We start from the raw sequence: 25,509 nt of genomic DNA, 5'->3' as shown, positions 1-25,509 counted from the left end.
AGCACTGCCGCGTCGGGCGTGGGGCGCAGGTACCAGGAGTGACGTTCACTTGCACGTCACGTCAGCGTCCCGCGCTTCAAGGGGGGCGGGCGGCCGGGGTGCAGCTCCGAGGAGGGAGCCCCGGGTTCCTGCGTGTCTTCTGACCCGTCTTCTAGAGGAGACGGGTGGTTCTAGAAACGCGTGGTGGTTTCTCCCCGTTCTGGCCCCCCCTCCCTCTTCCTGCTCCCCCGCAGCAGCCGGACGGCTAAGTGCTCAGGGGCCTCTCTGTCCTCGCCTCCCACTGAAAAAGCTCGCAAACACGTGTGTGCACATACGTGTACATGACGTGTGCAGACATACGATGGAGGCAAACACCAGGGAAACGGTTTTATTTTTATGTCCTGAAGTCTGAAGGCAGCAGGTACAAAATCTGCACGATACTGAGCACAACACAACTACAAGGCGAGGGCATTCTAGTGACAGCTGGTCTCTAACAGCAGATTTGTTTTCCGGGTGGTGATTATGGGTCGTTCCCAAGCGATCAGCTTCCCAGGCCTTCTAAAGGCAAGAGGCTCCCTGACTCCCCCCCCCACTGGGCCACGTTGGGGTCACCCAGCCCTGCCCCGGATAAGCTGCAGGGACCCCACAAGTGAGGCAGACTGGAAGTGTCCTTGTCACCGTGATGCAGGCCGCGGAAGGTCCGTCACTTCAGCCAGATCCACTTGTCGCCCACGTCCGCGTTGTACCCAGGGCAGTACCTGCGTCCTGGCAGCTGTGGGGGGAAAGCCACGGTCACAGGGTTTGCAGGAACACGGAGCCCCCGGCTCGCCCGCCCGAGGGTGGCTGGCATCCGAGCGTCCTCACGGAACCAGGGGACCCGCGCCAGGCCGGGTCCTGCTCCAAGGGGGCTGCCACGGGCCCCGGCGACAGCTCCCTCCACCTGCAGACCCGGGGGCGGCCTCTGGCCTGGCATGATTTGGAAACAGGGGGCCCTCAGCCCTCCGCCCTCCACGTGGGCAGGTTACGGAAGCGGACAAAGGAGGGCGGTGACGGCCAGGCCCCGCCTCGTGGGGGGGACGTGGCGGGACCCAGGAGGGTTGTCTGTCGGGGCAGCAGTGGGGCTGGGAGGACGCGGTCTCTCCGCCGTGTACCCAAGGGGAGTCGGGCACAGACAGGGGACCCGCAGGGCAGAGGGACCGGGCCACGCAGTCGCAGGCAGGACCGGGGCCCGCCGGCCCTGAGTGGCCACAGAAGGCAGCACCAGCCGCAGGGTGGCCTTGCGACTGAGCTGCGCGTGGCTTACCCAGACCCGAGGAACATGCCGCGTGGCTCACCCGGACCCGAGGGACGGGCCACGTGGCTCACCCAGACCTGGGGGACGCACCACGTGGCACACCCGGACCCGAGGGACACACCGCGCAGGCAGGGAGACGCTCAGACACAGCATGTTTTCCAAATTACATAAGTGGGAACAAAACACTGAATTTTCTTTTTCATATTTTCACATCAACGTGAATAGATTTGTACACACTACACACAAAACTTCCAAATTCTGCCTGTAAGTACTAAAGTATAATACAATAAACAGTACTCAAGTATTATAACACAATAGATCAGGGGCGCCTGGGGGGCTCAGTAGGTTAAGCGTCTGACTCTTGGTTTCGGCTCAGGTCAGGTCGTCACGCTGGGGAGCTGGAGCCTGACGTGCTGCCCGCAGGGGCCTGCCCGGGACTCTCTCTGCTCCTCCTTTGTTCACTCTCACTCCCAAAATAGATAACTTAAAAAAAAACGTAAAAATACATCAGTCTTTCCTTTATCCCGATCGGCATAAGGCATCGGCCGGCAGCCCCAGCAAGGGGAACCACTGGAGGGCACGTGGGCAGCGCCGGGGAGGCCCTGAACGCCACTCCCAGGCCAGCCAGAGCCCTGACGACGGCCTCTCTCCCAGCTGCTGGAGCCCCAGGTTTGCAGGGCGAGTCTGCAGCCTGCACCGGGGTCTGGCGTCGGCGCACGCGTGGGAGGGGTGAGCTGGGAGTGGCACGCGGGCAGGGGCACTCCAGGAAGCGGCAGGAAGACGTGGGCTCTTATACTCCCTGATTCCGACAAGGGCGTGGGTGTAAGGCAGGCAGTGCCCCGGGCGACGGCCACAGGGACTGGCCTCCGCGGGCCTGCAGAGCTCAGCAAGTCCTGGGTAAACAGCGGGGGAGCAGGGGGGGACGGGCCGCGTCCCCGGGAAAGGCGGCCCCCAGCCTGGCTGCAGACACACCGGGAACGGCCCGGGGCACCTCGTGGAGACAGCGCAGGGCGCCCCAAGGCTGGGGCGTAGGCTTCAGGGGCGGGGCCGTGAGGGAGATCCCCGGGTGGGCCACCATCGCCCAGCAGGCGACCCACTGGGAGCAGGAACAAAGAGAGAGGCCAGGCCGGGGCGCCACCCGGAAACACCCACAGACTGCCGCCCGGGCACCACGGCCATGGCAGGAAAGGACAGCATGCCCGCCAGATGACGGCGTCTCTCGGGGCGCCCACCCTGCGGCCACCCTGCGCAGCCGGGGCATGGTGCACGCCCTCAGAGCCCCGGGGTTTCTGAGGTCAAGGTGTCCCTTCGTGCTGGCGGCCGCCACTCAGGCAGTCGTGGCAGGACCTGCTGAGGGTGGGCCGGGCACGTGACAGGTGGCTGTTTTCCTCTTCGCAAACCGAATTTTCAACCGCAGAGCAAATAAGGAGCAGCACGTCCAACCTGCCGAGTGGGCCGGGAGCTGCCAGCTGCCCCCTGGCGTCTGCCCCCTGGCGTCTCACCGGCCTCGGGTCCAGACCCTCAGGGTCCGTTTCGGGCACATTTAAGCCGGCAGAGACCCCAGGGAGGGTTTCCGCTCAGAACGCTGCACACTGCGTGGGGGCTAACAAGCTGCTTACGCGTTATCTCGTTTCTGCATCTGCTCATTTACATAAACCTGCAAAGGAGACCCCGTTCACGTCCGTCACGTGAGGAAACCCCCCCGTGCAGCAGCCCCGCTCAGGAACCGGCACCAGAGACACACGTGCCCGGGCCCGGCCACCCCTCAGCGCATCCCGGGACGAGGGCCACCCTGCGGTGACCAGGCCGCGAGCGGGACTACGCTGTGGCGTGGAGCTGCCCGGCGCCTCGCGACTGTGAGCCTCCAGCCTGCGCAGGACAAACGACCGCCTATCCTGCTCGAGCCACTGATGCTCTGGTTTCTCTTCTCTGCTTCTCCCAGCTGAACTTACTCCTGCCCTGGAGCTTTCCCTGGTGCACAGGAAATTATTTTAGAAGAAATCCTGACTACTGGAAGGTAGTCTTCACTCTGCGAAAATAGCCCATGAAGTGTTACGTGTGAAGGGGGGGGGGGCCTGCTGACAGGGCCGCAGGACCCCCGCGTGTGCACGGGGCGGGGGAGGGAGGAAGACGACCAAGGAAATCAGGCTTCGGAGCTCCCTCCGCGTGGAATGTATGAGCGGAGGATAATGCTGCATGCACTGGTCCTCTGAGCTCACAGCCGTGCCGGTGTAACACTTTCGGGAGGCTGTTTCCCCTCCTTCTCCATTTACTATGAAAAATCAAAAAGCTCAGGGGCACCCGGGGCGGACGGGGCTCAGCTGGTTGAGCGTCTGACTTGATCTCGGCTCAGGCCATGATCTCAAGGTTCATGAGATCAAGCCCCACGTCAGGACCTGTGCCGAGCGCACGGATCCTGCTTGGAATTCTGTCCCTGCCCCTCTTCTGCTCATGGGCGCACGTGCTCTCTTTCAGAATAAACATTTAGAAAAATCAAAAAGTGAATTTCCTTAAAAAAACACCCCAGCAAACCACAAACACAGACACAGCCCTCTTTCGGAGAAGCGGCCGAGCTGCCCGGCGCCCCTGTAAACCCGGCAGTGGGGGCCGGCCGCTGGGAAGGCTCAGCTGAGCCGCACAGAGAGGGCACTGACCTCCGGGAGGAGGCGTGAGGGTGGCCTCACCCGCGCTCCCCCTGCGAAGCCCCCCTTGGGGTGTCGAGGAGGCGCACAGCCTCGCAGCCCTGAGACCCAGGACAAGGGCGTCCGCAGCTCCGCTCTTTCCTCCTCAGGCCCCGTCCTGCTCCCACGGGCACCACCCTGAGCAGCACGTGCGAGACGGGGAAAGACACCGACGTTCGTGTTTGCAAGTTCATTCCCAATTTCCCCAGATTATGTAACTGTGCAAAATCTGCATGTCAGAGGGTCATTTATAACAGTGCAAACTGTGATATCCCTGAGCCTCCTGGCAAATAGCACATGACAGCTTACCGGACACCCCCCGCCCCCACCCACACATGTACACACACGCACACCCGCACACTCACACACGAAGTACACACACGCAGGGGCTGCCGGCACACCACCTCTGGAAGGTACATACAAAAGAAACTTCTTGCGAGGCTGCCTCTTAGGAGCCCGGGGGCCGAGGAAGGAGAGCTGATGCGAACCACACACTCCTCATACCTTCTGAATCTTCCAGCACACACAGTCCTTTCTTCTCTCTAAAAGAAAGGCTGAGTAACCAACCCAGGGATAAACAGCTAGAACGTCCACAGAACTAGAATCCGAACTCACGTGTTCTGGCTCAGACTCTGCTCCCACCCACTAGGCCACCAGCCACAACTGCCTCGTGTGCACAGCCCACGGCCAGGTCACCACCAGTGCGGCCAACCCTGCTCTGTGAAGCTTTGCTGAAGAGAAAGAACCTTCGACGAGCCCCCCTGGGTTTCTGAGCTTCAGTCTGCTCGTAGGAGGGGCTGCTCACTTTAGGGGAAATGAACGGTGAGCAGACAGATGCTGACACAGCAGTCAGAAAGCGCAGAAGACGCTGGCCCAGATTGTGACGCTGCTGCTTACCCGCGGGGGCGATTGTGGGCTTCCTCGTGTCCTTGTGAGCTTACACAGGCTGTCGGCCTCGTGCCGGGGACGGCCTACCGCTGGGGCCTGCACACCTCATGCAGCCTGATGACTATTTTCTGGGAAAACAAGGTCTGGCTGGAAGTCTGTCATGCTGCCTGTCTGCACACTGGCTGTGGTGGCTCTCTGCCCGGGAGAGAGGCGGGGTGAGGGGTTGTACGTGCCCATCATAGGGGCCGGGTGAGGGGCTGTACGCGAGAGCCACCAGACCAATCCACACCAGGCGAGGGCCTGCAGCTGCCCCAGGGTGGACTCACCCTATGGCCACGAGCATTTAGAAACCAGACAGACAGGTCAGGGTGGCAGCGTCTGTGGGCACAGAGACAGAGGGGAGGGCCCCGGGCAGGGAAAGAGCCTCACGGAACTGACGCACTGGGTCTGTGGCTAGGCACATCCATGTGTGTCTGATGGGACGCTCCCAGAGGCGGGCAGAGGGCCACCTGAGGGAAAAGCATTTCTAGGGGCCAAGGTGCTCCCCTCGGGTTGTGAGTGACTCCCCACAGCCAGGGCTCGCCGCACACCCAGGTACGGGCTGAGCCAGAAGTCAGGCTACTTGAGACTCACCAAAAAGCTAAGGCATCAAACCCCAAAAGCTGTTCCACTGATTTGCAGTTGCCTCTGGCTGGCAGAGTAAGCACTCTAACACTCTTCAGAGGAATAAAACAGAATCTAGGACTCAAAAACGTAGAACTCACATATACAGAAACCCCTGAAAAGTGTCCACATGTGTGAAGAGGAGAGTGTAACCTGGGGCGCCTGGCGGCTCAGTCAGTTGACTATCTGAATCTTGGTTGCGGCTCAGGTTGTGATCTCCTGGTTCGGGAGTTCAAGCCCTGCATCAGGCTCCACGCTGACAGGGCAGAGTCTGCTTGGAATTCTCTCTCCCCCTCTCTCTGACCCTCCCCCACTGGTACACACACTCTCTCTCTCTCAAAGATAATAAACTCAAAAAAAAAAAAAGGGAAAAAAAGGAAGAAAAGAAAATGAAATGTTACCCAGTAACAAGGGGGAAAATAAATTAGGGGGAAAACACATCAGGCTGATTCAGAGACAAAGAAGATGATGGATTAGGAAATATGACTATTAAAATAGCTATTATAAAAAGTCAATACGCTCAAAGAATTACATGAAAAATGAAGATAATCAGAAAATTAGGAAACATAGGAAACAAATGAAACTTCTGGGTTAAAAAAAAAAAGAGGATTTCTGAAATAAAATCCCACCCAACAGTGTGGTGGTCGTAAGAGCGCGCGGCTCAGATGTCCCCACGGCCCCCGAGGCCGTGTCCCTGTCCGCACTGGGGCTGGTCCGGGCCGGCCTGCTGGTGGGGGACGTGGGACTCTCGCTCAGGCCCCTGGCCAGGTCCGTCCTGCCCCGCTGGCACACCTCACTCCCCCTGCCTCCCGTCTCAGACAGCACGCGGCACGGAGGGCTCAAGGCTCCCTGCACCTCACATCTCTCCCCTTCACCTTCAGGGGAGTCTCCCCAGACAGCCGGACAACGCGTAATCCCATGCTGGCTTCTGTCCCTTGAGGACCCAAACTAACACGATGGGACCGCTAGCACGTCACCCACGAGAGACCATCAGCGAGCAGGGAATCAGTGAACCGAAAGTACGGCAAAGAGAGGAAAAGACGAAAAACAGACAATCTCAGCGACCTCGGGGTCACCATCAAGTCAGACGACGTCTGTGTACCGAGTCCCCGGTACACCTGGGGCAATAATGCCTAAGCGCGCCCACGAATGCTACAGACGCTCCACACGCTCACGCCCAGGACACCAGGGAGCCCGGGCGGGACAAGCAGACCAGCACCGAGGGCCCTCGGGACGAAGGCGTTGGGAAGTGGTGATAAAGGCAGAGAGCTAGAGGGCACAGGGCCACAGGCAGGCACGACTTCACGCCTGTCCACGGAAGCCGCGTGGCCGGGATCCACGGGATGTCATCGTGTCGGGGAAGAGCGCCAGCCCAGAGCTCTACACCGAGCGCCCACACCGGTGAAAGTGAAACTGAGGCAGGCATATCGTTTTTCTCGAGCAAGAGCTCACAGGACCCGGAAGAGCTAGCGACGGAGGCGACTCAGGCCGCCAGGCGGCAGCGCCCCGGAGGCTGGAGCCACGGGGGAGGGGGGGCAGGGGGGGCGCGGCAGGTCACGAAGAAACTCTAACTTCTTCCAAAGAGAGCGGAGCGTCGGCAGCTAAGACGCCAACAGGTCACAAGGCTGAGAGCGCGGGTGAAGCGAGAGGCGGGAGAGGGGCCGGCAGAGGCCGGAGGAGCGGGGCGGCGGTCGCTCCCGGGAGGCGCCTGTGTCCGCGGGGGCTGGAGGGCCGGGCCGGGCCGCTCGCGGGCAGACGGCGGCGAGGGACAGGCGCCTGCCGGGGAGGCCCAGAGCTGTTGTTAACGGTGAGACAGAGGTGTAGCCAATGAGTCCACAGCGGAAATAGAACAGAAGCACAGACAGCTATCAACCAAGCCAAAGCAGCGGGAAGAGAGAAGGATGTGACTGTCACTTGAAACAGGGTTGACGCGTCCCCAGCACGAAGGGACCTTGCCTCTCCACAGCTTCCCTGCACGGCCCTCTCCGGGTCAGGCTCCGGCTCCTGCGGCCCCGCTCACCACCCGCCCAGCGCTGCTGGGTCACCGGCCCCGGGAAGGAGGAGCAGCGGCCCCGGGAAGGAGGAGCAGCGGCCCTGCTCTGCAAGAAGACAGGAGCGCTGGTCCTCAGGGCGCAGAGCCACCCAGCCTCCCGCACAGGCACTTCCCTGAGGGCGCAGCTGACAACTGGCCGGCCAGGCCTGGGCCTCATCTCCCCTCCTTGCTCTTCAGGACGCCCCCTGACCCCCAGCCACTCTTCCTCCCCGCCCCTCTCCCCGCCCAGGGCAGTCTCTGCCTACTTATCGATGCCAGCGGAGGGGCACCAAGTCCCACCACCGGCACCGCCTCCCATGCCCCCGACGCCGTAAGGGGCAGGTGGGCACCGTCCCGACTCGAGAAGACGTTAAATGACCTGCCAGAGGACCAGGCGGCAAACAGCAGGCAGGAAGCACCACACGGGGCGTTAGCCGAGTTCCACAGCAAGTCCCGCCCGCGGCCGACTCTGCAAAGTGACGTAACAGCGCGGTCTCTCTCGACCACATGCCACCTTTGCTGGTTTTACCAAATTCCATTCATTCCCTCCGATTCTGTTTCTATGCCAGTCCGTGCGTGTCACACTGTGTCACTCAAGCTTCTAGGTGCCTGGGCGCTGTCAGGGCACAGTCCCCGGTCCACGCGGCCTCTCCCGCCTCCTCCCCTGTGTCCCGCAGTCCCGTCGGCGGCCCCGGCCCACAGGGTCTCGGCGGAGTTCTCCCGGAGAACTAGACACGGGGAGGGCTCCGCGTCTGAGCCTTTGTTGTATTAGCGTCAGGAGTGAGCTTTTTAAAGAGGATCAAATGACGCCCTGCCCGTATCGGACCTGCTTCGCCCCTCGGGGGACAGGACGTGGCTGTTGTCGGCGATGATGGGCTCTGCTCTGCCCAGATGCCCTCGCGGCTCGGTAAGTCCGCAGTGACCCAGGGATCCCCACATCAACTTCTGGAACCCGTTATTACGCAGAAACGCTAACAGACTCTAAGGATTTTTCATTAATTCTAAAGGGAAGCACTGCAGAAATTTAGTAAGGTCACTTCTTTGAAATGTAATTTCCCTGATTTTCCATTACTGCTAGGCATAAATCACATATAAAAACTCTGAAATCAACCCCCCCACAAGTCTTATCAAAGCCAGTTTTCAGAAGCTGCCCTTTGTGAACAAGTGCCCTCTGTCTTGAGCTCAAACACTGCAGCCGGTCACAAATGCTTCCACACTCAGCTGCCGAACCTGCCGCTGGGCATCACAGAATCACAGACTTTAAACTCAGGTGAGCAGTGGATGGGAAAGCCCCGAACTCGAGCACTAGCTTAAATACCCAGAAACAGTATTCTTTCTAGAAACTCTACTACAACAGCATCGATCAGGCCCACGGCCAAGTCCGGGCACCCGTGGTTCATCAGGCTGCGTGCTGAGGCATCTCCCGGTGACCCGCCCACATGCAGAGCCCCGTGCCACGTGACGACCTGAAGCTTCGCTCGAAGCACCTGGTGAAAAGCCCGCTTCACGCTGACACTCTTCCCCGGGGCCACATGTTGTCCTCCACACGAGATCTAAGCAGCGGGGCACACGGCCGTGACTCTCAGGGACGCGCTGTCCAGGGAGCGTGCCTGCTGGTGCACACGCAGTGCATATCTCCGTGTGTCTTCCACCCCGACGAGCGAAGGGCAGACTGAAGATTGCTCTCGCGCTCAACCAAACAAACATCTAATGGAGACTCTGCATTTGTACCAGATTAAGTTCTACCCGAGGTTTACGCGGCGAGAGGAGACGCGCAACTACTATGCGCCCGCACCTCTCTCCCTGAGCACGTTCACTTGAGTGTAGAACAAGGCTCCTGTCCACTGCACGTCTTCATCAGAGAGAATCTCTCAGGAGCAAGGGCCCACGGCGTTAGCATACCCGAGTTATTAACCATCTCTGCTCTAAAAACTGGTAATTTGGTACCGAAATGAAGATAACTCGAGACAGCAGAGAAATAAAAATAGCAGGAGGAAGAAGACTGTTGTCCTAGTAACTGCCTTGGACACAAGCGGATCTGTGGAGGGAGTGCCATATCTTAATAGCATCTGGCCTCCCTAAATTGAAAACACACTGAATCAGTAAAGTGGAAACCAATTCACAGCTTGTCTGCCCGAAGGAAGGGCTGCGTGGAAATAAAGTGACCCAATACTGTGTCTGAAAAATGACTTTCAAAGGTGAGCAGGCTGCTACGCACACATCGGCACCCTCAGCGCCCCATCTCCCCGCGAGCGCGCCCGGGCCGTTCCGAGTACGGTGGGGGGGGGCCGGGTGAACGGAAAACTTGGAGGAATATCCTTGGATTCCAGGCACGCACGCCCCTCTGCCAACATCAGTTCGGGAGAAAGCGAAAGCCCCCCAGGCAGGCACCTGGGGGATGACGGGGGTCTGAAAGGACCGGACTCCAGCCAGACCAGCAACAGAGCTGAGCAATCACCGAGGTCACGGGGTCGACAAAACCAAACCGAAAATAGAAACGCCCATTCGTGCGAAATCTCAGGTCTGTCTTTGTTAGTCTGCACTCAAGGTCACTGACTCGGTGAAGCAGGAAATGCTTGCGCACGCACCTCCGGCACCCACGCCGACGGCCCCCGGGGGTCGCTGTGCCTGCAGGGCTGGCTGAGGTGGGACGCAGCCCCGGCATGTCCTCAGGGAAACCTGCGCCCCAGTCGCAGAGACCTCTGTGCCGGGCGTGCACTTGCCAGTGGGGGTAAGAACGGCCCTTCCTGCGGCGGCAGCACGGGCCCGCCCACAGCTCCCGGCCGGCAGCCCTGCCTCTCGGCTCTGTCCCGTCCCGGGACTCCCTGCCCCAGGACCCTGAGCCTCCACCCCAGCCACCCCTCAGGGCCCCTCTCCTCCTCACTGCTGACCACCAGGAGGGTGCCACAGGCCTCCGGGAATCCGGCCCCTGCCGCGTACCCGCTGTCCACCAACAGAAGGCACTCGCCGGCCAGGACGGAGGCTTCGGAACCATCACCCGTCCTGGACGCCTCTCCTTAGGAGGGGGCCGCCTGAGCCGATCTCCGAGCCCCGCCTTTCCCCATCTCTGAATCTAATTCCCGATCTCTGTCACCTCAGGGTTGCTCACAGACCACGGCCCACAGCTCAGCACAGACACAAGTCCTTTCTGCCTCTTCTCCCTTTCCCCGCGGCTCTGCGCCTCCCCCCGGGCAGGTCTCTCCTGGGCAAGTGGCTGACCACGGGGAGTCTATCCGCCGGGTCTTAGAAGTGGTGCCGGTCTTAGAAGTGGGGCCTGCCCGTCTCTCCACCCGGCTCAGGGGCGGCCTCACCTGCCCGGCGGGCCCGGGGCCCCTTCTGCCCCCGCAGCCCCGCCATGCGCTGCACCCGCCCTCCCGCACCTTCTCCCTCACTTCCTACTGGCTCTTGCCCTTTTGCTACACACAGACTGAGGTCTCAGCCTCTCTAGGCAAAACAAGCCAGCAAATACGGGAAGGCCTACTGCCACCACTCTGCCCAAACTCTCAGTCGAGGTCCAGCGGCCCGCACGCCCCCCAACCTTCCCACGGCGCCGACACAGGACACAGGCGCCGTGCTCTCTGCCTCCGGGGCCAGGCCGGGGGCTCCTGCGCCCCTCCTCCTCCTGCGGCAGCTCCTGCCGGCCCCAGGCCGCGGGCCCACACGTTGCAGGGAAGGGGCAGCTCCTCCGGGGGCCACGGTACTTCTGCGCCACCCCCCCCCACCCCGGGGAACAGGTCAGTGGTCAGCTATGCCGATGGTACCTGTCGCTGCAACTGCAGGCTTTAATCAAACGGTATGAAAACGGGTGAGTCTGAGCCTAAGGAGGAGAACCGGGTGGAAACGCTTTGGCTGAGCTGCTGAGCCGCAGCGTGGGGGCAGGTGCAGGAGCGAGGCTGGGGCGAGCCTGCGTCCCCAGGGGCGGCCTAGCTCCCACGGGCTACTGCTAAGGGCGGCCTGACGGACAGGCAGTTACACGAGAGCGCTGTTCCAGCGCGCAGAGAGAGGGACGGGTGTCCTCGGTGTCCCACTGGCCCTGGAAAGTTCTCTGGCGAGACACCCTTTCTGGGTTCGTTCAGCTAATCAGTGAACTCAGTTAACACACGATCCACAAACAGGTGTGCCCGAGGCCCTACCCGGAAACCTGCTGTCCAAATCAGCAGCTGCGTGTCCCAGACGCCCGTGACCCCGGCCCAGCTGCAGTCACGGCCGATCCGCTCCAGAGCAGGACTCTGAAGTCCCAGTGTCGTCGCTACCTGCACCCAGCGCCACACCCACTACACGTAGCCCAGGAGAAGCACAGTGAGACAAACACCATGTCTGCCTCTGCCAAGGTGCCCACCCCGCGGCCCGGCCCTCCCCTGACCACACCCTCAGTGTCCACAGCAACACTGCTGGTGAAGACAAACGCTCACCATTATTTACATTCCACCTGTGTTTAATCTGTCACTGCTGTTTGTACACCCAGTGCGGAGCCCAGCACGGCCTTGAACTCATGACCCTGAGATCAAGATCTGAGCTGGGATCGGGAGTCAGACTCTTAACTGGCAGAGCCCCCAGGCGTCCAAACCTACCAGTGCTTTAATGTCAGGCAACTGAAATTCCTTTGTAAACATCAGCGTCCCTCTAAACATCCCACGATTCCTACTCAGTGGCCGGACGTGAGTGTACGGTGTGCATGGTGACTCTCCGGAAGGGCGGTGCGCACCTGCGTGGCCTCAGCCAGGGTCCAGGCCGACACCAGCAGGGATGAGGCCGCTTTACGGTCCGTGATGTGATGGAACTGGCGCTTCACCCCTGTAGGCTCTCCCCCCAAAACACAAACACAGGCTAATCCTGAGAAAAACAGGAGACAAAAGTCCAACTGAGGGGCGTCCTCCACGACACCCGGCCAGGCCTCCGTGAACCGTCACAGGGCCTGACGGAAATCTGACACACAGTCACGGCCAAATGGAGTTTTGGGAGACATGGCGACTTACTGTCACGTGGTGTCTTAGACGGGATCCCGGGCCAGGGGCACGGCACTCGGGAAAGCTGGGGAAACTAAGGAAGGAACGGACTGCGGTCCCGGGGCGTGTGAGCGCAGCCGACAGCACGGGAAGCGGGGTGGGGCGTGAGAACCCCCGCGTCTTCACGACGCTTCTGTAAACCTAAAACAGTACTAAAAAATGTAGTTACTTTTTAAAATGCTTAAAAATTTTTAAAATTAACTAAAACTTTCAGCATTTCTAAACGTTCAATTACAATTGTAAGTCCGGGGCGCCTGGGGGCTCAATCACTCGAACAGCCGACTTCAGCTCAGGTCATGATCTCGAGGTTCACGAGTTCAAGTCCTTTGTCGGGCTCTGTGCTGACAGCTCGGAGCCTGGAGCTGCTTCGGATCCTGTGTCTCCCTCTCTCTCTGCCCCTCCCCTGCTTGCACTGTCTCTTTCTCTTGCTCTCAAAAGTAACTGTTAAAAAAAAACATTACAACCGCAAGTCCAATATAGTAGATTCTATTAACGTTCACAAATTAAATAACACACAAAACACAGTGACGATGAAAAACTGCCAGATACCTCGACCACGTCTTTGGTTACAACGGCGAACGCGTCCAGCTCTGGTGGACCTGCGAGGACGACACGCCCTCCTGAGCCACCGGGGAGACGGGCTACGTGGGGGAAACACCGGTGCAGAGGCCCCAGGGTGCGGAGGCCCCGGGGTGCGGAGGCGCCAGGGCGGGGAGGCTCCAGGTACCAGGAGGACAGCAGAGAAGGCGAGCTGCCTGGTCCACACGCCTCTCCCAGGGCGCGCCCACTCTCACAGGCAGCTGCTGGGAACCTGAGGGGACCAGGGGAGGGGACAGTGGACAAAGAATCGTGGGTCGGGACGGGACCCACCACAGAGCCAGGGCCCCACGGACGGAACGTGCTCTCATCAGTACGGGCAAAGGGAAAACACACCAGACCACACACACCTAACTGCAGTGTCAACTGAGGTGTCTCGGTGGGCTCGGGGGCTTGGCTGTAATTTCAGGATGCGGCGCCTGTGTCCTCTCGAGGGTCAGGTAACACCACCAGAGCCTCGAGTATCTTTAATGACGGGAATGTAAAGAAAAAACAAGGCACACCAAAAAACAAGGCTAAATGGCCAAAAACGAAAGGGCAGGAAGAACCAGGCAGTGTAGATGGATCTAGAACAGGCCCAGGTAGTATAGCTATCCGGGAACTTTGTGATTAATGTGTTCAAGAGATCAGATAACAAAGTGATTTCAGCAAGTAACTTGAAATTATAAAAAATGGAAATTCTAGAGTCAAGAAGGACCGTGATTAAAATTAAGAACACAAACAGGAAACGCAGGTTTAGAGGCGGATTAGATGAGTAACTTGAAAAGATGAGTAACTTGGCAGGCGGACGAGAGGCTCAGGGAGTGAGCAGAGGCCACACGGAAGATGTACTCGCAAGTCTTTCCAGAGAACGCGAGGGGCCACAAAGCACAGACCAAAGCGGAGACGTGCGTGGTGGGGACGGCAGGCCGCCGCTCACATGCCGGTCGGCCCGGGAGGCACAGAGACCGCGGCCGTGGGAGCCCAGCTTTGCTCTGTGAGAACCCACGAGGTGAGGTGAGGAGGACGGAGGCCGCGGGGCTGCTGTGCGCACCCGGGAGGAGAGGTAAGCACAGGCACGTGGGCGTGCCCGGGGGTCCTGGGAGCGCCCCCCCCCGGGAGCCCCCCGGCCAGGGAAGGGAGTGCACAGGACAGGAGGAAGCACTCGCTCACAGTGCGGCACTAACCAGCACGGGAGGAAGATGACAGAATTAAGAAAGTGACAATCTGGTAACCGTCCTGCTAACGACCAAGCCACTAAAATCAGTGGATGCTAGAGCCACGGGTGAAAGTCTGATTAGGAAATGGACGTTTACAAAGTTTCAAAGTCCTTTCCCTGAAAACATAAGTCACAAGGACTAAGAGACTGACAGCGAGGAGCCCCCCATCTCTGCCAAGTGAGCAAACTCGACATAGGCGGCGAGGAGACCCCCGGGGACCCTGTGCCGTCTGAGAAGACGGGACGAGTTCTGTGATGCCCCTGCAAGAAGATGCACCACTGAAGCCCGTCCTGGGGACACAGGAAACAAAACCAGACGGAGGGCAGGCCAAAAACGCCTCCTGTGGCCTTCCACGGGCCCGGGGAAGCCGGAGGCACGGCCAGGTTCCCGCACGAGTCGCATGCAGGCCGCTACCCCGCGCCGGTCCTTCTGCTCAGGAGAGCACCACTGGGACGACGGGTCACCTCGAGGGGGGTCTGGGTCAAGGCGGGAGCGCGGGAGCGCCACTTGCTGGTGTGGACGGCTGCACGGCGCCTGTGAAGGAGGGCGTCCTCGTTTGCAAGAATTACACGTTAAAGCCACGGTTCTCTCCTTCGGTGGGTTCCTGTGCCCCGTTTCAGAAGCCCCGTCCCGTAGGCCGGGCGTGGGGCCCGGGAACCTGCAGCGCCGGCGACGCTGGGGCGGGGACCACACCGAGAGCCTCCGCGCAAAGTGTCCGCAGCTCAGGCGGCGCCGTGTGGAAACTGAAACGCTGGTTCAGTGCAAGGTACCTTCTACTCCTGTTTTTCTGTAAGTTCGACACATTCCAAAATCAAAGAGATAAAATGAAGATCATAAAGGTGGTTTTAAACTTAGGGAGAGGACTGTCTGTCGGCCACGACTCTTCAGGCAGGACCGGGGCGTGGAGCGAGAGCACGGAGAGCAGGGCCCCGGCCACAGACCAGTGACCGCAGGGTCGCCGGGCCTGACAACACACGGGTGACTGAGCAGGGACACGGGGTCGAAAGCAACACGAAAGCCAAGAGTCGGGCAAATGGAGGAAAAGCCATGAGACCCCCGTTCCGGAACCAGACATGTAGTTCATTGTGGCGTTCAGTCAGTCAGGGACAAATGTTTAATTACCAGGCTGGCTACTAACAACGAAGAGAGTGAGAGCCGGGAAGCAAACAGGGAGGAAATGGAATGCGAACAAAACAAACCCTTAATCCAAAAGGCAGCAAGAAAGGAAAAAACAGCGAGAACAGGTAAGAAACACACAAAAGCCAAAGTAAGAGGCGCTCCCTGGACACGAGCGCCCGGCAGCGGCACGGAACGTGAGCAGGTGAACAGTCCCGCGCGGGGACCACACGAGCGTGAAGCACACACGTTTCCAGGGTGCACGGCGCCCACCGGAGACACCAGCACGAGGCAAAGCTGTGGGTGTGCACAGACCACGACCAGAGGGGAGGCGGCAGCGCCGGCGGTGGGCAGCCCCGCACACGCGAGACACGGACCCCAGGCCTCGCAGACGTGACGACACGCCCACGGCAGCACACCAGCACGGAGGACAGCAACGCAAGCTGCCGTGACACGCGTCACGTCGTGACACCAGCAGGACGCCACACAGGGCGTGGGAGGGAACACTCTCCCCCTGGACCAAACGTCACCCGACTGACCAAATGCCGAGCCAAAGAGTAAGGCTCAGTCACATCCAAGGATTGGGATGGTAGAAAGTACATTTTAGATTACAGTGGAATTAAGCCAAAAATCAGGAACAGAAAGAGAAAGATCCCAACTGCTTTTAAATGATCCAGTGTAACTCAAATGAGTTATTGTTCTACACAGAAGTCAGATTAAAATAAGAAAACATTCTGAGTTGGATGACAAGGAAAACCCAACATCGAGACTTAAAGGATCAAGTTAGGGCAGCTGCGGAGGGCACTGTGTCCCGGTTTCCACATATCTGTTCAAGAGCAAGACAGGCTGAAAAATCAGCGATCCATCTACTCACTGTAAGAAGTTTGAAAAATAGCAAACGAAAGAGAAAAAACCAGTGAATCAGACTGTGTAACAGATGATACCAAACAAACCGTTCCTTGGATGCCACGCTCCTTCCAAGAGCAAAGGAAGAGGGAGACACAGACTAGCCACAGGGCTGAGGGCGGGGAGGCGGCCACCCTCCAGCCCACCAGAGTTTGAAGCATAAAAGAGAACATTTTAAACAACTTCGCAGCAAGGAATTAGAAAATTTAAATGAAAGGGGGTAATTCTGTGATAAATACAACTTTCAAAATCGAACCCAAGGGGCACCTGGGTGGCTCAGTCGGTTAAGCGTCCGACTTCGGCTCAGGTCATGATCTCACAGTTCATGGGTTCGAGCCCCGCGTCGGGCTCTGTGCTGACAGTTCGGAGCCTGGAGCTGCTTCAGATTCTGTGTCTCCGTCTCTCTCTGACCCTCCCCTGCTCACACACTCTCTCTCTCTCAGAAATAAATAAAACATTTTTTAAAAATGTTATAAAAAAAACTGAACCCAAGAAGGGACAAGATACTGAATATTCCGTATCTATCAAAGAAACGAAAGGCAAAATTGAGAATTTTCCGACAGAGTCCTGCCAGTCAACCACCCACATGCTGAAGGAGGCCGTGAGGTGCATCTTCTGAAGCTTGCAAGGAATAAAACCTGAAGGTCCTGCCTCAACTCTGTCCGCCGGACGCCGACAACACGCCCCACGTGAGGACGGTCATCAGGAGAAAGCTACAACCTCTCAGGAACATGGGGACAAAAGTCCTACATTACGTGAGTTAGGTTCAGCTCCAGAAGAGGGTAATACACACAAAAGTGGGAATGACTCCGCTCAATCAAGATCTCGCAGTTTGGGTTTGAGTTCGAGTCGGGCTCTGTGGTGACAGCTCAGAGCCTGAAACCTGCTTCAGATTCTGTGTCTCCCTCTCTCTCTGCCCCTCCCCTGCTCATGCTCTGTCTCTCAATGATAAACATTAAAAAAAATTTTTTTTTAATTTAAAAAGTCAGATCATCAAAAGTAACAAACATTACAGGCATATTATCAGTAAATCAACACGCTCATATAATCAGATGAATTTTTTTTAATTTAAAAGGCAAAACTCTCTCACTGGATAATATAAGATCTGTTTTTAAATCTCCTGGGCCGCACCCGCACCGCGTTCCAGCCTGCAGCCAGGGGCAAGGACTAGCACACGACACCAGGGAGACGGTGGGCACCCTCGGGGCTCCGGTGGGGGACGAGGCTCCTCGGAAGCCAAGGGCGCGTGTCCCAGGGTCTGCAAGGGTCCCAGGCAGGGGGAGCCAGCGGTGGGGCCAAGGGATGGGGCCATGTTTTGCACGCACACATGCAGGTCTGGCATCACGGGAGAGGACCCAGGGCGACAGAGAGGAAGCCACAGCACCAATCTGAGTGTTGTGGTGGCTGCTTGGAAGGTGGGAGTCCTGAGGACACAGGACAAAATGGGGCGGCGCGTGCACCAACAGATGCAGGCCCTCCACCTGGGTGAGAGCCACGACAGAGGCGGCAGGGAGGGGCCAGCCCAGCCCCCAGTCCCCAGGGCCCCAGAGCCACATGTACTTGGGTGCCCCAACGCTCAGAAGAGATGTGCAAACATACTAAGTGTGAGCACTGCAGGCTGACAGCCGCGTGGTTTCATGTACTTCCCTAATTTTCCACACTGAATAAACTCACTTTCAAAAGAACCAGAGGAACTTAGAGAAAACGCCAAGTAGCCCAAGGAAGACAGTGAGCAACGGGATATACTCGGACACCCAATCGGCGCTCCAAGCAACGTGCAGGAATTGTGATGCAAAATATTTAAGATTTCAACTGATGTAAGTGCAGGCTGCTCAGCTTTGTGACCAAATTTAAATACAATCATTTCACACACGTGCCAGTAACAAACCCAGCGACAATGGGTGTAGACAAGACCCTGCTCTTCCTCTTGTTCTGACGTCCGGACCCCCAGAGGAGGCCCCCTCACCCTCTGGCGTCTAGGACACAACTTGTAAGTGTCCTCTAGGCTCATGGGATTTTGTCTGAAACGACTCTCCAAACCATCCCGAAAACAAGTGACTCACTAAGAAGGAAGGAAAGCAGGTAAGATCGATGACCCTGGTGGAGCCCCGAGCTCGGCCTCAAGCCCGCCCCACAGGGCTCCTGCAGACACGCCTCCCTCCACAGTGCGTCCCGTGAGAGCGTAGACAGAGGCTACAGCGCAGACGACGTCCCCGCATCAGGAGAGCTTGCTGACCCGGAAGGCTCCCCGCCCATGGCCAGGCTGTCCCAGGAGCCTCACTGGCTGTGGACGGGGTGGGGTGGGGGGGAGAATCACTTCAGGGGAAAGGAAGCTCTTTCACTAAAACCAACACTCAAAAAACAACAGCCACTTTTTGGAGAAGTGACCTTGGTACGGTCGTGGGGGCCCACAGCCAGCTCCCCGGGCTTCGAAATCTCACCTCTGTGAATTTCTGGAAGGTGCGGTCACTCTGGTGAGCTCCGATGGTGACTTCTGGGAGATAGATGGGAATGGTTGTGTAATTCAGCACCTCCAGCTTATTCTGTACCCTACAAAACAAGACAGAGATCACGCTAAACCATACAACAACGAAACAAGCCACAAGGCGTTTTAAAACACCTGTATTAAAATAGTCGTACCGCACACGGAGGCCGCGCACCCCAGGCAGTCCTCTGGACGCACATGCACCTCAAAGAGCAGGTGGTCTGTGTGCGGCTGCTCTTCTGAAATGGCCTCAAGAAGCCAAGCAAGAGTCTTTCAAAAGCCGCAGCGGCCACGGAGGAGGCCTTTCGGGAAAGGCTGAGGTGTGGGGGATGGAACACAGGAGCCACAGAGTGCTTTACACACAGGGACTGCCCGAAGAGAAAACCAAACCCAACGCCACCTATACCAGTGCCGCGCACAGTGTGCCCCATTACAAGTGTGAGCAGCTAACGAACCCTGAGGGACAGGCAGCATGCGAGTCCCGTCCCTCTAAATTTGCCACGAGGCGGCCTGCCACTCGGCCTCAAGGGCGCCAGCGCAGCAAGGCCACGGGCAAGTCCGGAGCACGTGGCGGGAGCTGCACGCAGGACGGCCAGGTGCACACTCACCTGTTAAAGGTCTAACGCTCCCTGTTTCACTAGTTTATTTTGTGAAAATGTTTACACTGGGTTATAACTGCTTATCTCAAATTAAATTTCATCTGCATCTGACCACTATCCTTGGAAGGTGAAAAGCATTTGGGGGTTTTTACAAAGAAACACTAAATAAAGTCTCCTCTCTGAAGGGCTCAAATCAAGGAAATAATTACCCTGAGTGACCACTTTCCCATCGAGTTATAATGGCAGAAGTCGTTTCTGTCTCTAACGGCCCACATGGAAGTTCTCTAAATGCATCTGTCTTCCCACTACTTTGTGATCAAGAGTCCAAACCCATGTAAACTCCAGGCCTGGGCCCCTGGTGGCCGGGACACACCACCTCCGTCAGAACCACCTGATCCGAACCCTAGCTCCGAGCCCAGCGGCCCCGTGGCACTCGGCACCGAGGGCCACACGCCCCGACAACATGCGGCAGGCTGGATGCGGACGGCGGGAAAAGGCAGCTCCTCGATGTCACCACTACCAACTGTGTCACTCAGACACGGACTAATAATGACCCAGTAACAAACAGGACCTAAGGCAACGCCACCAGGGTGACGTATTCCTAAGTGTATTTATGCAACGTCCATTGACTGTGCAAGTGGCCACGAGGCCACTCGCAGGAGAGCTGTCTTCCCTGTCCCAGGAGCTGCTCACAGTGCGTCCAACCCGTGCAGATGACGCCCAAGTCCACAGCACCTTCCTTTCCACACACGTGGAGTTACTTATTATTTTATAAGGATAACTTTTTAAAGCGGTCTAACAATAAACAATCCACACTAAAAATGAAATTAGTACTTTTATGCTAACAGATATCAAGGTGGAGTTTGATTTGGTTTTCTCAGGAGTTTCAAAAACCTACAACATTTGGAAAAACTGGAAAGATGGTCTCGGCCCGGGAGCTGGCCCGCAGCGCCCAGAGCGAGGGCGCCATCTAGGCTCCACGGCGCTGGATGACAGCTCACACAGAACCCCCCAGAATGGTGTCTCCTTAAATAAACATGCTGCCAACTGTTTTTGATCATTAAAAAAAATGTCCGCTGCCACTGCTGTTATTGAGACGTGACTCAACTGCTGTCCGTTTGTCACCATGAGACTAAACCGAGCCTGTCACGAAGGCCTACAGTGTCACATCTCCACCAAACGCCAGGAGTCATAACCTGCAATCAACTACAAACTTACTGGAGATGGAAGAGAAGTGAGGGACGGGAAGCCTCTTATGACCCAGGGAGCAAAGAGCGGAGACCGAAAACATTCTGTTCACAGAGCACTTAGTGTAACTGAGGAGAATTCAAACATTGGCTAATGTGTCCTCTTGCTTCAGGAGCCGGAGTGCCCGAGCGTGGTTTACTCACAGCACAAGGGGCTACGCCACACGCTCCACAGGGTGAGGAAGGAAGCAACAAGGAACGAACAGCAGATGGTGTCTTATGACTCAACCTGATTCCTGATCAACAGAATGTCTACCCTTGCTCCTAAAACATGCCCAAAGCGTGCTGGCTAGCTCACCCCGATCTGCAGAGCTCTGTCCCAACACTTCCTTCTGACACCAAAGCCATACCCCACAGACTCTTAGCTGAAACTCCCTATGAGGACCTTCTCAGGAGTCCCAGGAAACAGAAGTCTCCATGAGGAAGCAAACGGGGGGGGCGGGAAGGCCCGGGCTCCGGCAGAGCAGAGCCCCACGCACAGGGAGCGGGGCCTGGTGGCCAGGGTCTCGGGCACGGGGATGAGAGCAGCCCAGGCAGGGGCTGGGAGTTACGGATTATGCACAGAACACAGAGGGCGGCCAAGGTGAAAAGCATAGCGGCGGTCTCTCAGCACAGGCACACGCAGTCCTAACTGAACACGGGCCTCCGTAGCTAGCGCGGAACAAAAACGATCTAAACCAACAATCTGGTCAGGTTCCAGATGAAGTGGGTATGACTGGTAAGTGGCATGTTTATGGTATTTATCTCAGAAAATTGGTCATAATTCTCACTGGAGTCCCCTCGATTAAGAAATGATACTCCAGTGAAAACAGCATGTACCCTGTGATGAGCCATCTGGGTGGCAGGGGCGGGTGATAAACTGGGAGAAGACAGGCTGTTTAGAGTAAAACAATCTGAAACAGGTAACTGAGCGCTGTAGCCTGTAACTGTGAAGGGAGTTACCGAACCTTCTCTGCTCCAATCACAACATAACTAAGTAGCCACTAAAATTATGATCTGAACACATCAATTTTAGACACAGTCTAGATCAAATTAACACACGTTCCAGATAATGTTTAGGGAGTGACACTGTGGGGGCGCCTGGGGGGCTCAGTCAGTTAAGCATCTGACTCTTGATTTCGGCTCAGGTCACAGTCTCACGATTCAGGGACCGATCCCCGCATCGGGCTCTGTGCTGACAGCGTGGAGCCTGCTTAGGATTCTCTTTCTGTCTCTCCTCTGCTCATGCTGCCTCAAAATAAGAAAATGACGTCAGAAAGAAAATGACACTGTTATCAGTGGAACAAGTCAAAAGGCCCTAGCATATCACCGCCTCGGTGGGCGGGAGGGTGCCGGGACTCACGTGGTTTCTACGTCCGTGTTCCACAGCACCTAAAGCTGACTAGAATCGCATGGAAATTTGTAAACTAACAACTTACCTGTTAAAGTTTAAAGTTAAGAGAAAGTATTCAGGGGGAAAAGGTGACCACAGCCAGGCTTAGAAGAGAGCTAGGACCTTTAGATAATTACGGGGCTGGTGGGGCGGACAGACTCAGCAAGACGCAGAACTCATTAGGACTCTGAATGGATTCTCAGAAACGGAATGTGGATTCCTGACCAGACAAAGATAAGCCACTGAAGGATTCTGAGTGCAGGGAAAGCAAGGTCGTGGTGACATCTCTACGAAATTCACCCATGGGCGTGTGCATGCGGGACAAGCAGTGGCAAGAAACAACTAACCACAGCGGGAAGATCAAGAATAAGGGATCGAACCACAAAGTGGCAGAAGTCATGGAAGAAAAGGGAAGGGAGAGAAACCACTGGAGACAAACACGTGGACCATAACGTGTCACTGAGGGTGGGGGTGGCGTGAGGGAGCCGGCCAGGAAAGGAGGGCCCAACAGAAGCCAGCTGCAGGGGTGAGGTCCCGCAGGATCCGGGCCTGCCCCACGGAGAGGAGGGAGGGCGGCAGGGTCTGTGCACACGACCGCGGCAGGGTCACATCGGCCCATCCACGCCACTGTCAGCACTGGTGGCAGGTCAGCGCTCCTGTGAAATGAGGGGGTACGAGGCAGGAGGGCCGTGGAATATCGGGAAATGTTTCTGGACACCTCCTGGGCGCACTGCTCACACCAACTGCGATTCAGGCTCACCCTCGAGGCCTAGACCCACAGGGAGACGCTACAGTGCAGCCGAAAGGACACTGTGTTTTCAGCAAGGCCCCGAATGCAACCTCATTTACGTAACTTTGCAAAAACACCTACATATAGAAGCACCTCGACAAAAAAAATTAACCAGAGTTTTCAAACACAGGGACTTCCAGTTTTCTAGCCCCAACAAGTAAAGAGCTTGAAAGTCACCACTCTCATCCGTATAACAAATTCCCCTGAAAATCAACCACCTGTCCTGGAAGAAGACTAACAGTACACAGTGGGGGGAGGGGGCAAGCAGTGTACCCAGACAGTGGGGAGCGGAGGGGAGCACCCCGCTGAGGTCCCTGCACCACCCACGCACCCTCGTGGCTGCACATTGCCACCCCTTGGCAGCAGGCAGAGCCACAGGCAGAGAAGCCACGGGGACGTGGACGGACTGCCTGGTCTGATGTCTCCAGAACATTCCGGTCACATCCTGCTCACGCTCGACCAGAGCATGAATCCACACAGAAACACTGCTGAGCATATAAAAGGCCTTCACCGATGTGAAGAGCAGAAGCCGTGTGTGTTCTGGGCTCACAGGTACAGGTAAAGCAGAGGCAGGCTGCCAGCACGGAGCATGCGTAAGATCTAAGGTCGAGTGCCCAGCCCTCTGCCCCAGGAGACCAAGGAAAAGACGACTGAAGCCTTTAAGGAAGCAGATTTAAAGAGAACCATAAAAACTAGAACAGAAATCAGACTAAAAACAGACAACAAAGAAATTCAAGAAAACAAAGAGCTGGTTCTTTAAAAAGATCAATAAATATGAAGAGAAAATTCAGAAACGACAAATAAACATGCAATAAAAATATAAATTGAAATTCAGCGTTCATAAATTGCAAAATAAAGCAAACGCTTTTTTTTTTGGTATTAAGATCACAAGTGTTTGGTGTCTGTAACATCAAGCCACAAGGTCTGTCCAGGACTCTAGGGAGATGGTCAAGCGTGCAGCCTGGCTTGTGTTTTTATTTTGCATTTAATTTTTTTTTTTATTTATTTCTGAGAGAGAGACAGCACGAATGGGGGATGGTCAGAGAGAGAGGGAGACACAGAATCTGAAACAGGCTCCAGGCTCTGAGCTAGCTGTCAGCACAGAGCCCGATGCGGGGCTCAAACTCACAAACTGTGAGATCATGACATGAGCCGAAGTCAGGCGCTTAACCAACTGAGCCACCCAGGCGCCCCATGGCTTGTGTTTTTAAGTCATAAGCTATGTTCACAGGACCTCACCCAGTTCTTCTGCCTTTACACCCCATGTGGAACAAACACACGTGCAGTGTGCTCTCTGATTATGAACAGGATGGGATCAAGATAACCCAAAAGATCAAAATTAAACAAACGGGATCAAGATAACCCAAAAGATCAAATTAAATGAGTGGATTATGGCAGCATCTCAGGAACTGACCAACTTTTCTTGTAAAGGCCAGACAGTAAGTATTTCAGACTCTGACAGCTTCAAAGAGTTTCTATCCCATAAACCAGTCTTTTCTCACGATCCTTTAAAAATTTAAGAATGATTCTTAGCAGCTGAGGGCTGGATTTGGCCCACAGGCCAGAGTTTGCTAACTGCGGATTTGAATCTCCATCAATGGGTTCAAACAGCATCCTTAAGCAGCCATTAAGAAATCAAACTTTGAAGTTTTTATTAAGATAGGGACATGCTTATAATGTTAAAATCTAGAATACAAAAATACATACAAGGTAACTTCTATTTAGAAATACATGAGCTCACATGCTTACAGCCTCCCATCCACGGTCAGGACCACACACTTACAGCCCGCTGTCCGAGATCAGGGTCGCACACTTTTTTTTTTTTTATTTTTTTTATTTTTTTTTATGTTTTATTTATTTCTAGTAGAGAGAGAGAGACAGCGTGAGCAGGGGAGGGTCAGAGAGAGAGGGAGTCACAGACTGAAACAGGCTCCAGGCTCTGAGCTGGCAGTCAGCACAGAGCCCGACGCGGGGCTCAAACCCATGAACCGCGAGATCATGACCTAAGCGAAAGTCGGACGCTTAACCGACTAAGCCACCCAGGCGCCCCATCAGGGTCACACACTTACAGCCTCCCATCCACAGTCAGGACCACATGCTTATATCCCGCTGTCCAAGGTCAGGGTCACACGCTTACAGCCTGCCGTCCGAGGTCAGGGTCACACGCTTACAGCCTCCTGTCCTCGGTCAGGGTCACACGCTTACAGCCTCCTGTCCACGGTCAGGACCACACACAGCCAGCCGTCTGAGGTCAGGACCACACACTTACAGCCCGCTGTCTGAGACCAGGGTCACACACTTACAGCCTCCCATCCACAGTCAGGACCACATGCTTACATCCCGCTGTCCAAGGTCAGGGTCACACACTTACAGCCTCCCATCCACAGTCAGGACCACATGCTTACATCCCGCCGTCCGAGGTCAGGGTCACATGCTTACAGCCTCCTGTCCTTGGTCAGGGTCACACGCTTACACCTCCTGTCCACGGTCAGGACCACACACAGCCAGCCGTCCACGGTCAGGGTCACATGCTTACAGCCTCCTGTCCTCGGTCAGGGTCACACGCTTACAGCCTCCTGTCCATGGTCAGGACCACACACAGCCAGCCGTCCAAGGTTAGGGTTACATGCTTACAGCCCGCCGTCCACGGTCAGG

The 25,509-nt window shown here is 56.6% G+C and overlaps 1 protein-coding gene across 2 annotated transcripts in view; it reads right to left on the bottom strand.

The window, feature by feature from the left end:
- Nucleotides 1-352: 352 nt before the first annotated feature.
- NDUFA10 (NADH:ubiquinone oxidoreductase subunit A10) overlaps nucleotides 353-25,509 on the bottom strand; it is a 47,913-nt gene continuing 22,756 nt past the window's right edge. For both annotated transcript variants that reach the window (XM_039228571.1, XM_039228570.1), the window contains 2 exons: nucleotides 18,803-18,911; nucleotides 353-751 (listed from right to left, as the gene is read on the bottom strand). In XM_039228571.1, the coding sequence (XP_039084502.1) occupies nucleotides 683-751; nucleotides 18,803-18,911 (178 nt within the window). In that variant the 3' untranslated portion in view covers nucleotides 353-682. The remainder of the gene's footprint in view (nucleotides 752-18,802; nucleotides 18,912-25,509) is intronic.

This window comes from Hyaena hyaena, unplaced genomic scaffold, assembly GCF_003009895.1.
Source record: "Hyaena hyaena isolate Hyena2069 unplaced genomic scaffold, ASM300989v1 scaffold_31, whole genome shotgun sequence".
Classification (NCBI taxonomy): Eukaryota; Metazoa; Chordata; class Mammalia; order Carnivora; family Hyaenidae; genus Hyaena; species Hyaena hyaena.
Note: the sequence above shows the minus strand (reverse complement) of the source record. Positions and strands in the feature narration are given on the sequence as shown.